Source organism: Oncorhynchus mykiss, chromosome 9, assembly GCF_057628025.1.
Source record: "Oncorhynchus mykiss isolate SJ-2025 chromosome 9, ASM5762802v1, whole genome shotgun sequence".
Taxonomy (NCBI): Eukaryota; Metazoa; Chordata; class Actinopteri; order Salmoniformes; family Salmonidae; genus Oncorhynchus; species Oncorhynchus mykiss.
In genome coordinates, this window is record NC_143030.1 from 15006258 (window position 1) to 15023460 (window position 17203).

General features: G+C 43.7%; 1 protein-coding gene across 1 annotated transcript; it reads left to right on the forward strand.

Moving 5' to 3' along the window:
* The first annotated feature begins 260 nt into the window (after positions 1 to 260).
* LOC110531458 (galactose-3-O-sulfotransferase 2) lies at positions 261 to 17146 on the forward strand. Its single transcript, XM_036987351.2, has 6 exons — positions 261 to 751; positions 2374 to 2493; positions 3745 to 3895; positions 4013 to 4159; positions 8344 to 8464; positions 10386 to 17146. Exons 1-6 carry the CDS (start codon positions 729 to 731, stop codon positions 11378 to 11380), a joined length of 1557 nt encoding a protein of 518 aa, XP_036843246.2. The 5' UTR covers positions 261 to 728; the 3' UTR covers positions 11381 to 17146.
* Positions 17147 to 17203: the final 57 nt, after the last annotated feature.

Genomic DNA, 17203 nt, shown 5'->3' on the forward strand with positions numbered 1-17203 from the left:
ATTGTTGCATGTTGCGTTTATATTTTAATTCAGTATAGTTTTTTTTGCTGCTCAAAATGATAATTATTGGGCTATTAATGGGATTCAATGAATAAAATGGCCAGTGTAAGGGACTCAAGCAAAAAATGGGCCATTGTGTTAGAAATTCCAGAGCCGATGTCTGATCCCAGTCTGCCCCTGTTGCTATAGGATACCCCTCAGGACTCTGCTCTGCACCTCGGTTCGTTCTGTCATGCGTCATCCGAGCAAACTAACCGAAGGCTAGATCCATGACGTCAGAGCTCAACCGACTTACAGTGCAGTGGGCACAGCAATCTCTCTCTCTCTGTGTTACTCCCCTGCCTCTCATCACACACATAATGCATACCAAACTCTCTCCCAGTCCAAACATGTTTTATCCTGGAGCCCTGAAGGAGCAGCCAACCAGGACTGAAGGGCGCAAAATAAAAGCGAATTAAGCTTGACAATCAGCACTTTGAGGGCGGCCGCGGCATGTACCACCAATACGGTACACTACAGTCGTAAAGCAAAAACCTCTGGTATTTTATACAGGCGACAATAATACCCGTTCTACTATATCTCTCGATGGCTTGATTCTTTTGAAGCCTATCCTCGGTGGTTTTCGGTCAAGGCACGGCCAGGGCTCAAGCCTTCGAGATGCACGGTGGCTGCTGCTGCCGCCAACTACTGCACCACAACACGGACACCGCCACGGGCCCAGTTCTATCATGGTTTTCAAACGGAGAGCGAGGTAAGTACATCGGGGTTATGTTCGGTCGGGACCGGGGGCATGCATTGGCGGTGGGAGCACAACGGAGGTTGAGAACGATAGATAGGGCTCTGAAATTATGATTGAAACTGAGATTGATACAGTGACCGCAGCTGTGGTCCGTGCAGACAGGACCTGAAAGGAGAGAAGCCTTTGCCTTACCAACAAAGGTCCCCCTTTCGTTCGTGCGAGAATGTGTCTTGCTTATACCCTTCATTGAGTTATATAATGTATGTTGGCGTCTCGAAATATAGCCTAACTTCGCCTCGCCACTGGCTGCCTTGCTTGTAGTAAGTAGAATCATCATGCTTGCTTGTGTGACAAAATCAAATCCGTGCTTTGGCAGACACTGTTTATGATTCGGCTATGTTGTAGGCTATCAAGCAAGATTAATTTTCAATAAAACGCTACACTGTTCTTGTGTAATTGCTAGCTTCATCTTTCAGCCCGGAAATCGTTGTTCTTGATTGAACATCTGGGCACATTTAAGTATACCCCCCCCCCCCCCCCCCCATCTCCAGTTTTATAATTATTTTATAATAGTAATAAATCCGTGTATTGTAGCACTTATCGAAGCGTGGGTGGTTATACATTGTGACAAACATTACAGTGGGACATTTGGTGAAAACTGTAACAGGCTATCTAACAGTACAATGCATTCTATTGTTCTGGCATTTGTTAAGCTCTTCATGCAAAACGTCCAGTGGTGAACAGTGAGGCTTTGCACAGTCCATTGATTTAATTACAGTACCACTAAACCAGGGATGGGCGTTAGTTCATTTCGGCAATTGCCATGGGGCCTTGAGAAACTGTTACCGTTTTACAGCACATTTCCTGCAATTCTACACGTCTTTCCATAGGGTGGAGAGAAATGTTTGCAGGTTTTAATATCTGAGTTAAACAAAAAATCAATTGGAGCCGGTAATTCGACCATGATTACTTAGTTTATATAGCTGGCCTCGAGACTAATTTACCAATCTAAAAATGGTTAGCTGACATGGGCTAATTGAGTGACTATCAGTGACCGACATAAGAGAGAGAGAAAAAAACATTTCGAAATTGCACCTTGTGTAGTCAGTCTAATGTTCTAACTTGCAACAGTAAATTGAGCCCAACTGAGTTCACCCCCCCCTAAAAAAAATAATTGTTGTCTACTCTCACGATTTTGCAAGCGTTGTAAGCGCTGATAAATTGTCATTCACTGCTTTGTTTATAGTACAGTACACTGAGTATGATGAACAACATCAGACTCAGTGTACTGTACTAGCTGAATGATACATACGGGTGCTTCTCGCTGGTCATCACAACCCTGAAGTCATATTTGTTTGGTGAGCCATACAACTCTGCCTCTCTCCCCATATCTCTCTCCCAGCTCTCACACTCCCTCTTTCTGTTCTCCATATTTATTTGTCCATTCTGTCTCCCCCTCCGCCCTCTCCCCTCCCCTTATATTAGCTTGGTATGTTATATCATATTTGTTTGATGACCCTTTGTAAATCTCTCTCCCCAGAAGGATGTGACTGGGGCCCATGTGGATCTGAACCCTTAAATAATAATATAACAACAATAATAATATTTATTTTTCTCTCTCTCTCTCTGTCCAGGAGGATGCGTCTTGGGCTGGGGTGCTATCGGGTGGGGCCCACGTGGCTCTGGAAGGCCCTGCTGGTGTTCGTGGCCATTGCCTTCGCAGGACAGCTCCTGGGAGTCATCTACAACAAAAGGTCAGAGGTCATCTAGCTTTTAGCCTGGTCACCTAGCCTGGCCACTCAGCACCTAGCCTGGTCACCTAACCCGGTCCCAGATCAGTTTGTGCTGTCTTGCCAACTTCTATGGCTGCACCCGCCCTGCAGCTTTTGTTGTTCTACTTCACCACCATCATCAATCAAATCAAATGTACTCATAAAACCCTTTTCGCATCAGCCAATGTCACAAAGTGCTATACAGAAACCCAGCAAGCAATGCAGATGTAGAATCATGGTGGCTAGGAAAAACTCCCTAGAAAGGCAAGAACCTAGGACGAAACCTAGAGAGGAACCAGGCTCTGAGGGGTGGCCAGTCCTCTTCTGGCTGTGCCGGGTGGAGATTATAACAGAACGTGGCCAAGATGTTAAAACGTTTATAGATGACTAGCAGGGTCAAATAATAATAATCACCGTGGTTGTAGAGGGTGCAACAGGTCAGCACCTCAGGAGTAAATGTCAGTTGGCTTTTCATAGCCGAACATTCATCTTCTTCTTCTTCTTCTTCTTCTTCTGTTATTACTCTATCTGTGATTTCATTCTGCTCTTCAATAGAAAATAGATTAGAAAATACTAAGATAGAGCTGTCTTCTGTAACTGCCTAAAGGTAGCCCATCCTCCCATCCTCCCATCAGCCTCCTCTGTTTTTTTAAATAAAAAAGTCAGGCAAGTCAGTTAAGAACAAATTCTTATTTACGATGACGGCCTATACCGGACGGTGCTGGGCCAATTGTGCGCCGCCCTATGGGACCCCCAATCATGGCCGGTTGTGATACAGCCAGGAATCGAACCAGGGTCTGTAGTGACATCTCTAGCACTGAGATGCAGTGCCTTAGACCACTGCGCCACTCGGGAGCCCTATGGTGGGTGCATAGACAGATAACAGGACAGATGAGGCAGAACAGAAGACAGCAAGACTGGTTTGACTGGATCTCTAGGCTGGCATGCTCTTGGGAAGACTTAGGTGTATTGCCTGGGGCTGCATATGTTGACTGGTTGATTTATATTATTTCATTCACCATTTGGTCCACAGCCCATATGGGTAGACAAGACACTCTTCAACAAATATTTGTGCACAAAACAACATTACAAAAAACAGCTTATTAGGATACAAGCTTTAGCCAAATGGGCCTTGGGTTGGGCAGGTTACATTGTATATTGCCAAAGCAGCAATACACCTTTTTCTTTTGTCTCTCTCTGTCCCTGTCTCTCTCTGTCCCTGTCCCCCAATAGCCTCCAGCAGGACAGGTCGTGGTGGTTGTTCTCATCCGATGGCCAGGGCCCGTCTCTGGGCTTCTGTCGGCCCCGCAGCCACGTCATGTTCCTGAAAACCCACAAGACAGCCAGCAGCACCGTCCTCAACATTCTCTACCGATACGGAGAGGTACAGACTCCATCTCCACATTCAAGGGAAACATTTTCATGTTAAAAAAAGAACAAAGCTGTGCAAAAATACTGTAAACCTCATAATAATCTGGCAATTGGATTCTTCTTCTTCTAGGAGAAGGACCTGCGCTTCGCCCTGCCTCTGGGGTATCAGTTCGGCTACCCCCTCCCTTTCAACGCCCACAGGGTCAAAGGTTACAGAGGGCCCCGTGTGGCAGAATTCAGCATCATGGGAAACCACATGCGCTTCAACAAACCAGAGGTACTGCATAGGTACTTCAGGGGCGTATTCATTACGTCAATTCCGTTGCAAAACATTTCTTAAACGGAACAAAACAGGGAGGGACCTACCTGAATTTGTCCAATAGAAACTCGTTTTGCACTGTTTACTTCCATTTGGTTTTTAAACGGTTTCCGCAATGAATATGCCCCAGATACGCCCCAAAATTATATAAGTAGAACATTTTCCACATTTTATTTGAAGGTTATTTTTTAAATTCTAGAAATACATGTTGCCATTTTATTTCTTGAGGAAATTAAATTAAGTAAAATCCAATGTTTTGGTATTGTCGTATGTTAGCAAAACACAGATTGTAATTTGAATCGAGGCTGATATCTTTTGTAGGTCTGTCAGTGTTTCGTTAACTACTCATGTCACTGTTGGAAAAGAAAGGACTGAATGTTTAAGTTGTATGTACTGTAGGTGAATGTTTCAACAGGAGTTAGCTACGTATTATAACTGAAGAAGGAGCAGGGATACTGTGTGTGGGTGTGTGTATATTACTTTTGATAGCAGGACAAACCAGAGCTAAAACGGGTTTGTTAGTTTGAGATGACAGTGCATGCTGACATTCTGTGTTATCTGCAGTGGTGGAAAAAATACCCAAATGCCATACTGGAGTAAAAGTAGAACCTGAATTTAAAGTTACTCAAGTAAAAGTGAAAGTTACCCAGTAAAATACTACTTGAGTAAAAGTATAGATACAGTTGAAGTCGGAAGTTTACATACACCTTAGCCAAATACATTTAAACTCAGTTTTTCACAATTCTTGACATTTAATCCTAGTAAAAATTCCCTGTCTTAGGTCAGTTAGGATCACCACTTTATTTTAAGAATGTGAAAAGTCAGAATAATAGTAGAGAGAATAATTTATTACAGCTTTTATTTCTTTCATCACATTCCCAGTGGGTCAGAAGTTTGCATACACTCAATTAGTATTTGGTAGCATTGCCTTTAAATTGTTTAACTTGGGTCAATCATTTCGGGTAGACTTCCACAAGCTTCCCACAATAAGTTGGGTGAATGTTGGCCCATTCTTCCTGACAGAGCTGGTGTAACGGAGTCAGGTTTGTAGGCCTCCTTGTTCGCACGCGCTTTTTCAGTTCTGCCCACAAATTTTATATGGGATTGAGGTCAGGGCTTTGTGATGGCCACTCCAATACCTTGACTTTGTTGTCCTTAAGCCATTTTTGCCACAACTTTGGAAGTATGCTTGGGGTCATTGTCCATTTGGAAGACCCATTTGTGACCAAGCTTTAACTTCCTGACTGATGTCTTGAGATGTTGCTTCAATATATCCACGTAATTTTCCTCCCTCATGATGCCATCTATTTTGTGAAGTGCACCAGTCCCTCCTGCAGCAAAGCACATGGTTTCATGGTTGGGATGGTGTTCTTCGGCTTGCAAGCCTCCCCCTTTTTCCTCCAAACATAATGATGGTCATTATTGCCAAACAGTTCTATTTTTGTTTCATCAGACCAGAGGACATTTCTCCAGAAGGTACGATCTTTGTCCCCATGTGCAGTTGTAAACCGTAGTCTGGCTTTTTTATGGCAGTTTTGGAGCAGTGGCTTCTTCCTTGCTGAGCGGCCTTTCAGGTTATGTCGATATAGGACTCGTTTTACTGTGGATATAGATACTTGTATACCTGTTTCCTCCAGCATCTTCACAAGGTCCTTTGCTGCTGTTCTGGGATTGATTTGCACTTTTCGCACCAAAGTACGTACAACCTCTAGGAGACAGACCGCGTCTCCTTCCTGAGTTGTATTACGGCTGCATGGTCCCATGGTGTTTATACTTGCGTACTATTGTTTGTATAAATGAATGTGGTACCTTCAGGCATTTGAATGAAAAAGGAAACCGCACACTGCTCTTGATAGTGTCCCTGATCTTTAGTAAGCTTATGTATCGTCCTCACAGCCTTCGTCAGAGCTTTTGTGAATTTTTTTTAAATTAGCACCCTTATGTAGACCTAGCCCCAGGTCTACAATTTTCTTCTGAGGTCTTAACTGATTTATTTTGATTTTCCCATCATGCCAAGCAAAGAGGCACTGAGTTTGAAGGTAGGCCTTGAAATACATCCACAGGTACACCTCCAATTGACTCCAATAATGTAAATTAGCCTATCAGAAGCTTCTAAAGCCATGACATCATTTTCTGGAATTTTCCAAGCTGTTTAAAGGCACAGTCAACTTAGTGTATGTAAACTTCTGAACCACTGGAATTGTGATACAGTGAATTATAATTTGAAATAATCTGTCTAAACAATTGTTGGAAAAATGACTTGTCATGCACAAAGTAGATGTCCTAACCGACTTGCCAAAACTATAGTTTGTTAACGATACATTTGTGGAGTGGTTGAAAAAGGAGTTTTTGACTCCAACCTAAGTGTATGTAAACTTCCGACTTCAATTGTACCTTCTTAATAGAAAGTTACTCAAGTAAAATAGAGTTACCCAGTAAAATACTACTCGAGTAAAAGTCTAGAAGTATTTGGTTCTAAATATACCTAAGTATCAAAAGTCAATGTAATTGATTAAATATACGTCAGAATCCAAAGTAAAAGTTCAAATATGTTCAAATTCCTTATATTTTTTATTTTTTTTATTTCACCTTTATTTAACCAGGTAGGCTAGTTGAGAACAAGTTCTCATTTGCAACTGCGACCTGGCCAAGATAAGGCATAGCAGTGTGAACAGACAACACAGAGTTACACATGGAGTAAACAATTAATAAGTCAATAACACAGTAGAAAAAAGGGGAGTCTATATATACATTGTGTGCAAAAGGCATGAGAAGGTAGGCAAATAATTACAATTATGCAGATTAACACTGGATTGATAAATCATCAGATGGTTATGTACAGGTAGAGATATTGGTGTGCAAAAGAGCAGAAAAATAAAAATAAATAAATAAAAACAGTATGGGGATGAGGTAGGTGAAAATGGGTGGGCTATTTACCAATAGACTATGTACAGCTGCAGCGATCGGTTAGCTGCTCAGATAGCAGATGTTTGAAGTTGGTGAGGGAGATAAAAGTCTCCAACTTCAGCGATTTTTGCAATTCGTTCCAGTCACAGGCAGCAGAGAACTGGAATGAAAGGCGGCCAAATGAGGTGTTGGCTTTAGGGATGATCAGTGAGATACACCTGCTGGAGCGCGTGCTACGGATGGGTGTTGCCATCGTAACCAGTGAACTGAGATAAGGCGGAGCTTTACCTAGCATGGACTTGTAGATGACCTGGAGCCAGTGGGTCTGGCGACGAATATGTAGCGAGGGCCAGCCGACTAGAGCATACAAGTCGCAGTGGTGGGTGGTATAAGGTGCTTTAGTGACAAAACGGATGGCACTGTGATAAACTGCATCCAGTTTGCTGAGTAGAGTGTTGGAAGCAATTTTGTAGATGACATCGCCGAAGTCGAGGATCGGTAGGATAGTCAGTTTTACTAGGGTAAGTTTGGCGGCGTGAGTGAAGGAGGCTTTGTTGCGGAATAGAAAGCCGACTCTTGATTTGATTTTCGATTGGAGATGTTTGATATGGGTCTGGAAGGAGAGTTTAGAGTCTAGCCAGACACCTAGGTACTTATAGATGTCCACATATTCAAGGTCGGAACCATCCAGGGTGGTGATGCTGGTCAGGCGTGCGGGTGCAGGCAGCGAACGGTTGAAAAGCATGCATTTGGTTTTACTAGCGTTTAAGAGCAGTTGGAGGCCACAGAAGGAGTGCTGTATGGCATTGAAGCTCGTTTGGAGGTTAGATAGCACAGTGTCCAAGGACGGGCCGGAAGTATATAGAATGTATTAAACAAAGCAGACATCACCATTTTCTTGTTTTGAAAATATACGGATGGCCAGGTGCACATTCCAACACAGACATAATTTGCAAATGATGCATTTGTTTAGTGAGTCTGCCAGATCAGAGGCAGTAGGGATGGCCAGGGATGTTCTCTTGATACGTGTGTGAATTTGAATATTTTCCTGTCCTGCTAAGCATTCAAAATATAACGAGTACTTTTGGGTGTCAAGGAAAATGCCATGATTTCATGACAATAACATCCTATTTAACAGTTTGACGATGGCATTCGTCACTCATTTTCTTTCTCCATGACCTTTGACCCCTCTAACCTCTCACTTCTGACCTCTCTTCTTCTGCGGTCTACTCCAGGTAGAGAAGGTGATGCCAGCCGACACCTTCTATTTCTCCATCCTTCGTGACCCTGTAGCGCTCACTGAGTCGTCCTACGCCTACTACAAATCCGTTGCCCCTGCCTTCAGGAAAGCCAAAGGTACATCATAGTGCATAGGCCTCCGGAGTGGTGTCACTAAAGAACCGGGTTCGATCCCAGGCTGTGTCGCAGCCGTCTGTGTTGCGACCGGGAGACCCATGAGGCGGTGCACAATTTGGCCCAGCGTCGTCCGGGTTAGGGGAGAGTTTGGCCCAGCGTCGTCCGGGTTAGGGGAGAGTTTGGCCCAGCGTCGTCCGGGTTAGGGGAGGGTTTGGCCCAGCGTCGTCCGGGTTAGGGGAGGGTTTGGCCCAGCGTCGTCCGGGTTAGGGGAGGGTTTGGCCCAGCGTCGTCCGGGTTAGGGGAGGGTTTGGCCCAGCGTCGTCCGGGTTAGGGGAGAGTTTGGCCCAGCGTCGTCCGGGTTAGGGGAGGGTTTGGCCCAGCGTCGTCCGGGTTAGGGGAGTGTTTGGCCCAGCGTCGTCCGGGTTAGGGGAGGGTTTGGCTCAGCGTCGTCCGGGTTAGGGGAGGGTTTGGCCCAGCGTCGTCCGGGTTAGGGGAGGGTTTGGCCCAGCGTCGTCCGGGTTAGGGGAGAGTTTGGCCCAGCGTCGTCCGGGTTAGGGGAGGGTTTGGCCCAGCGTCGTCCGGGTTAGGGGAGGGTTTGGCCCAGCGTCGTCCGGGTTAGGGGAGGGTTTGGCCCAGCGTCGTCCGGGTTAGGGGAGGGTTTGGCCCAGCGTCGTCCGGGTTAGGGGAGGGTTTGGCCCAGCGTCGTCCGGGTTAGGGGAGGGTTTGGCCCAGCGTCGTCCGGGTTAGGGGAGGGTTTGGCCCAGCGTCGTCCGGGTTAGGGGAGGGTTTGGCCCAGCGTCGTCCGGGTTAGGGGAGGGTTTGGCCCAGCGTCGTCCGGGTTAGGGGAGGGTTTGTCCTTGTCTCTTCGCGCTCTAGAAACTCCTTGTGGCATGCACGCTGACTTCGCTGTTTCCGCCGACACTTTGGTGTGCCGTGTGAAGAAGTAGTGTGGCTTGGCAGGGTCTTTTTTTCGGAGGACGCATGGCTCTCGACCTTCGCCTCTCCCGAGTCCATACGGGAGTTGCAGCGATGGGACAAGACTGCTAATTGGATGTCATGAAATTGGGGAGGAAAAAGGGTTAAAAAGTGCAAAAATGTAAAATAAAACAACAGCATACAACAATTTGTTGAACTACCTAGTCAGTGTCAATTCTATTTCAATTCCAGTCAATTCAGAATGTTAACCAAATTCCAATTCCACATTTTCCTCATTGAAAAGCATTTAAGTGTACTTCCTGAATTGACTGGAATTGATCCCAATGCTATTATCGATATAATATCGTCCAAAATAACATTGAGATATGTAATTGTATAGACCCCCCCCCCCCTCCCATCACCAATGTATATATAGTCTGGATGCTATCAAATGAATAGCCTCATTGAGGACATTTTAGGTTTTCTTTTTTTTTTTTTTTTTACCCCTTTTTCTCCCCAATTTCGTGGTATCCAATTGTTGTAGTAGCTACTATCTTGTCTCATCGCTACAACTCCCGTATGGGCTTGGGAGAGACGAAGGTTGTAAGTCATGCGTCCTCCGATACACAACCCAACCAGCCGCACTGCTTCTTAACACAGCGCGCATCCAACCCGGAAGCCAGCCGCACCAATGTGTCGGAGGCTACACCGTGCACCTGGCAACCTTGGTTAGCGCGCACTGCGCCCGGCCCGCCACAGGAGTCGCTGGTGCGCGATGAGACAAGGACATCCCTACTGACCAAGCCCTCCCTAACCCGGACGACGCTAGGCCAATTGTGCGTCGCCCCACGGACCTCCCGGTCGCGGCCGGTTATGACAGGGCCTGGGCGCGAACCCAGGGACTCTGATGGCACAGCTAGCGCTGCAGTACAGCGCCCTTAACCACTGCGCCACCCGGGAGGCCCATTTTAGGTTTTCTAATCTTAATCTAATCTTAATCTGACAGGCCTAGGAGACTTCGCCGACAACCCCCAGAAGTACTACGACCCCCGTCTCCGTAACAACCACTACGCTCGCAACCTGCTGTGGTACGACTTCGGCCTGGACCACAACGCCAACTTCTCCACCACACTGACGCAACGAGGTGAAGTGGCCATTCGACGTGCCTTCAAACTCATCCTGGTCTCGGAGCACTTTGACGAATCCATGGTACTGCTCCGCCACGCCCTCTGTTGGCCTCTGGACGCTGTCGTCTCCTTTAGCCTGAACGCCCGGCAGCAAAAGTCCAATGGAGGCAGCTCCTGGGTGGATAAAGCGGCCGCTGCTCAGCACCCCGCCATGGCTCTCACAGACAACCAACGGCAGAAGCTCCGGGAGTGGAACGCCCTGGACTGGCACCTCTATCAGGCATTCAACCGCTCCTTTTGGGACGAGGTGGATCGCTTTGGGAGAGCCAGAATGGACCAAGAGGTCGTTCTACTCCGGACCCGCCGGGAGTTGCTGGCCAAAGCTTGCCTGAGGGAAGGCGGGAGGCCGGTAGAGGCAAGCCGCATCCGGGACAAGAACATCAGGCCCTTCCAGAGCGGTTTGGTGAAGATCCTAGGATATGAGCTCCAGCCTGGGCTGGACAACGCTACCCGTCAGGCCTGTCTGAGGATGATCCGGCCGGAGATCCAGTATAAAGACCTGCTAGATGCCAGGCAGTTCCCCAGGGCAGCTCCCCAGCCTGCCCAGGCTCCGCCCCCAGCTATCCCTGCTGGGGGAGCCTACATGAGGAAAGGCCCCTCCTCCCAACTCAGGACAGGAGAGCTGGGAGTGGAGGGAGGAGGGAGGATGGGGGAGGAGGAGAGGGACTGGGACGGGAGTCGGTTATCGCGTAGTAATAATAATAACCAAACATTGGTGCGAGAGAGGTGGAAGAGAGGGGAAAAGGAACATAAGATAGTTTTCCATCCAGAATTAATTCCAGGTGGGGAGTGGATAAGACTAAACCCCGACTGAGCCTGTGTACTCGTACTCAAGCACTTGTTGAGTATTTATATTACTCAAGTACTCCGAAAGACCCATTCTCCCTCCAACCCTGCTGTACCTCCACTACATTCCTGTTTTTTTGGCACATCTTACGACTCCTTTTATGAACGGTTATGACTCCCTTATGTTCATATTGACTTTGTAAGGGTGCGAATTATGGGGAAGCTAAGCTTCCCTGAATGACACATGAGCTCCTCCTAAAGATAACAAAAGTCCAACATTTAATTTTTTTCTGGGAGGGGTATTGATAATTTGACCTAGACACGCACCGACAGCAAGACGCATCAATCTTACCGCTCAGTATGTGTTGCCCATGTATCTGATGCTGTCGGGACCAAACAAGTATGACAGAGGGGCGGCGTTTCGCACGCTCGGATCCTTTCTCTGGTGAGAGACAAGTAACTGCCAAAATAAAGGAAACACCAACATCAAGTGTCTTAATAGGGCGTTGGCTCACAATAGCTTCAATGCTCATTCCGCTGTGGCATAGATTCTGGAACTCTAAGTGTCTGGAACTCTATTGGAGCGATGTGACACCATTCTTCCATGACAAATTCCATAATTTGGTGTTTTGTTGATGGCGGTGGAAAATGCTGTCTCAGGCACCACTCCAGAATCTCCCATAAGTGTTCAATTGGGTTGAGTTCTGTAGACTGAGATAAACACCCTTTAAACCCCTTATGCTCATTTGAGACCCCTCTTTCAAAGTCACTGATATCTCTTCTAGTCATGGTAGCCAAAATAATGGGCAACTGGGCATTTTTGTACATGACACTAAGCATGATGGGATGTTAATTGCTTAATAAACTCAGGAACCACACCTGTGTGGAACCACCTGCTTACAATATACTTTGTATCCCTCATTTACTCAAGTGTTTCCTTTATTTTGGCAGTTACATATAGATTCATTCTGCCAATTGAAGGAAAATGACTTAACTTATTTTTGTATAAAAAAAAAAAATATTGTTCACATTTTTGGGGAAACATGGCTTCCCTTGGCATCCAAGAATACACTCACTGTAGAAGGCCTAATGACAATCACCAAATGTCATTACACTGATGGTGTCTATAGCATATGTCTCTTTCTATTCATTAAATGGCGCGTGCACAGTGCACTGTTTGGATGCTGTAATTATTTTGGAGTGGAGGAACGTGCGCAGCCGCAGGTAGCCGACTTTTTGAAGTGATATGTTTTACAATCAGATGACTACTTCATGACTGGTTGTGCTCATGCCACATTAAAATGTAATACATTTTTACAGTTAAACGATAATAATATCTTTACTATTAGGCCAATAAAAAAACTGTTTACTAGTAGACGCTCCCCTGAATGTCACAGTATAGTTCGCTCTCCGGACTTTATGAACACTGGACGTGAAATGGAATTGCATCGCATTCAGTGGACCAACTGTCAATCAAAAAGTTTACTTCTCTGCTTGAGATTCGGAGGTCCAACTTCTCTTGCACGATCAAAATGTCAGCATTTTTTTTGTTTTTAGAAAAAAAGCTTGGCTTTTACCTTTTTCTTGAATGCTAATGTTAAAACAGCAAACAGGCAGCCAGCCATAGCTACTGTAAATGCTGGGGTAGGGATGATGTGAGTTGCATGTTCTGACTGAGGATCGGAATGGAATTCCTTCCTCTGAACGCAGTGTGCCTGGCGTTGGAAAAGTAGTTCACATGAAGCAGTGGAGGCTGGTGTGAGGAGGACAGCTCATAATGGCTGGAATGCAATGAAAGGAACGGCAACAATCACATGGTTTCCATGTGTTTGATAGCATTCTATTCATGCCATTCCAATGAGCCTGTCCTATCATTTAAAGTGACACTAGCCTCCACTGATACAAAGCCAGCATTGAAGAGCAGTGAATCTCACAATAGGCCTTACTGTGATGTCTTCTAGAGAGATAGATGGAGAACATCTTAAAGGCCCAGTGCAGCTGTTTTTATATCAATGTCAAATCATTTCTGTCTACCAATTAAGTAATAGACTTCTATTAAAAAGGGCAAAAATAGTTTCTTTATGAAAAATTCTCAAGCTAGAATTTAGCTTGGACTGTCGGGGCGGGGATTATAGCTGTTATTGGCAGAGAGGATTTTAACTCTTTGTTATTGTTATCTATAAAACCATTTATCGCATGGTGATGTCACCATGGAAAGCCGTAACTCCCGCCTATACAAGCCTGCTGATTTAGAAGGTCCTGTGTAGATATTTTTATTTTTCGACCAGCAACTTTCAGGAAATAACACTGATAATAAAAAATTTAAAAAACTTCTACGGTGTTAGTTCCATCAACGGTGTCAATTATATAACAGAATGTTGACTGCACTGGGCCTTTAATGTTAACACACGGTACTTTGATAGGGACCGACATGTACTGTATCTGAACTGAAGCACTGTGGTTGAATGGATAGCAAGTCTGACTATTCACTTTTTTAAGTGTGGCTTTTCATACACTGTACATACCGTATGTAATATAGTATACACAGTATTTCCCTGGCTCAATGGTGAGTTTCAATGCGAGCTAGGATTCCACCCCCTCCACATAGATATTCACATGTGAAGCCTGAGTACATCTCATGCATACCTTACATACAAGAACACCTATGTACATCATATCTTACATAGTATATACATTTTAACACACACACACACACACACACTGTACTCTGTCATGCTTGACAGCGTAAATGAATCATGGAAGCTCATTAAAATGCATTCTCACATGTCAGCCAGCCAGCGCAATTGGTGTCAGGTGACCATGGGGTGCATATATAAAGGTACGCCATCTGGTGGTGTGGAGGTGTAATGCTATAATCCTGGTCCCAGATCTAGGTGTGCTGTATTAACCAACTCTTAGACCAGGCTATAGCAATGCCACTGAGTACCAGGATGTTATTATTGGTTGACGATCTTACTAGTGTAAGATCCACACATGTATTAATGTCTTTGGTGGAACAAGCTGTGATTTTTGGAGCGAATCTGTGACCAAGTCAGTTCATTTTTATTAAGCAATCTAGATGACATAATTTCTGGTGTGTCACAGCATCTTTGAACAGAACAGAATTTACCTGAAGCTTCTTTAAACAACAGGGGGGGACACACAGCTATCGTTTCCCTTTCCATTCACCACTCCAGGTGCAGTGTAATCTATTTCAAGTTTTATTTATTTTTTATCATTTTGGCACATTTTTCAGATGTAAGTGGTATATTTTCTAAGCTCTATGTACAAAACTCTAAACTGATAACACGTGTAATGCCTCCTGTCTTATGTTCAGAACCTTTGATTGTGCATTCATTGAGGTTGCACACATCTTTCACCCCTGGGTCATTCCATAAAATACAACATTTAGTTAAGTCACCAATACATCAGGTAATGAATGATAGGCTCACCATTTAGTCATTTTAACTAACATTAAATACAATAGCAAATAATACAAGATACACATTGTAAAAACTGTTATTTTTGAATTGCTGTTAGAAAGAATAGTAGTAAAATCTAATTTTCCATACAGAATTTGACTATAACTTGACATGCACAATTTTAGTTTCATTATCCTCATACAGTACTACAGTAGATACAGTACTACAGTGCATACAGTACTGTGGTCAAATAATCAGATATAGTGGTATTGTAAAGCAGTCGGCTGGTAAAAACGTACCACGGTGTTGTATGCCATTTCTGCCCCATGGACAAATGTACAATATCACCTTTTCTACGTGACTTTTCAACTGATACAGTATCACCTGTGTGTCTGCTTGAAATTCATCAGCTAAATGTATACGGTATAATCCCAGGTATTTCAGCAGTGCATTGTACATTACGCTATAATGGTAACACATAGGGAGTCTTTGCCCTATTGAAGCACACTGGCTGATGGAGAATGATGATGTAGTATTTACAGCCACATCCATACATGATTTGAAATTGACAGTGTTCAGTTATCAAGCTATACACGTTAGCTAGGCACTACATCATGTTGTTTCAGTAGTGAGCAGTTTGATTAAGTAATAGTTAATTGTATTGTTTGCAATTGACAAAATCATATCAAAAGTAAAGTGAATATTGCGTTTTGAAAAGCAGATACTTATATTGAATATGCATCCGAATTGAAAGAGTGATTCGCTGGAGAGAACAAGTAACACTGAATTTGTTTGGTGCTCAGTCAATGGAAAATGTGCTTAGAGTTTTGAAATATGAGCCATTTTGATGATCTGTTTAGATTTCTGTGCTTAGAGTTGTGAAATTATATTATATTATTATTATTATTATAAATTGCACCAAAGGGATTGAAAAAAAACTTGAATGACTTGGTATTACCATTGTGAAAGTGGCGTCTGTTAGTGTGTGACAAACAGTCAAGGAATTAATTGTCCATAAAACCTAGAACATTTATTACAGAATCACATTGACACACTAGCCTACTGCAGTTTTACAACTGTTAAATTCACCTTTTAAGGAAAAGCTGTTACGCCGTTCTGTTATGAGGTGTGACGTTTTAGCATTTTATTTCATCTCCGTACACTACACTCCGTTGGGTAACTGCCATTTTTTTGTTGAGTTCATGCAGTTTACTCAACAGCAATACAGTTGATCCATCCACAACTGAAATATATTTTTACATTTATGTCAACGGTTAGACTTAACTAGAAATGGAATTTGTTGGTTACATCAACTGCTATGTCTTTCATTGTGTCTATGTTATGAACCATGGTTATGGTGGGCTTCTCAACTAAAAGCCCATTTCACTGTCTCTGTTTGTAGTTTTTGATCGTCTTCACTAAGACTCGGAGATGGTGGTTTTAAGAGAAAAATAAACTGTTGAATGACAAAGATAAACGCTAATAAAACAGTTTTTTTTCCCCCCTTAAACTGTACATTTTGGGAACAGGGCTTTAAAAATGACTGTTTCTGTGTTCATTACTTTTTAAAATCTCTTGTATATATTGTATGTATTATTTTAAGGTACATTTGACTTGAGTGCACTGTTTTTTTGTTTATTTTATTTTTAAATTTAAGAGCTAATGGAAACATACACACATTGATACACAATTTAATTATGTTGATTATCTCATTTCTTTGAGTCATAATTATTATAATATTAACAATATACAAAAACACACTAAATGTACAGTATGTGACCCAAGTTTCTACATTTATTCATTATTAATTAAAGCAATGGCAAGAATACAACCACACACACACACAAAGCAGTGACTGATATAGGCAAATGTATCTACTGACAATACTGTAAGAAATTGTCATTTTGTTCCTCCAAACTTGTTAATTTTTAAAGTGATAAGGATTCACACTTCTTGAAAGCGGCCTGTAAGGCAACTCTACCCCCAAGTCTGATGTTTAACCAGAGGTTGAGAGTCTCACAGGCTACTTTCAAGGCATCTTGGTGCAGATTGCTATGCCCGTACAGAAAAACCACATGATTTCCCATGTGGAACATTTCACGTGTCTTCACATGTTGTCACGTGTTCTCACATTAACGGCTCATACGATCACACAAATTCATGTGGTTTTGGAACACTATATGTGAAATTCCTGGGTGGTGCTGTGATAATGCTACTTTTCTGTTGACCTCTCTACTATTGACTTCATACACTATTCTCACATGATGGGAACCATGTTACATATTGTATGTCTGTGAGAATGTATGGTACTGTACACTATTGAAATAAAGGGTTCTTGTCTCATGTATGTTGACTTGAAGAATACTCACCTGGAATCATGGGACATGTTTTCTCACTGCCATTAAAAAAAAACAATAAGGTGTTGAAGC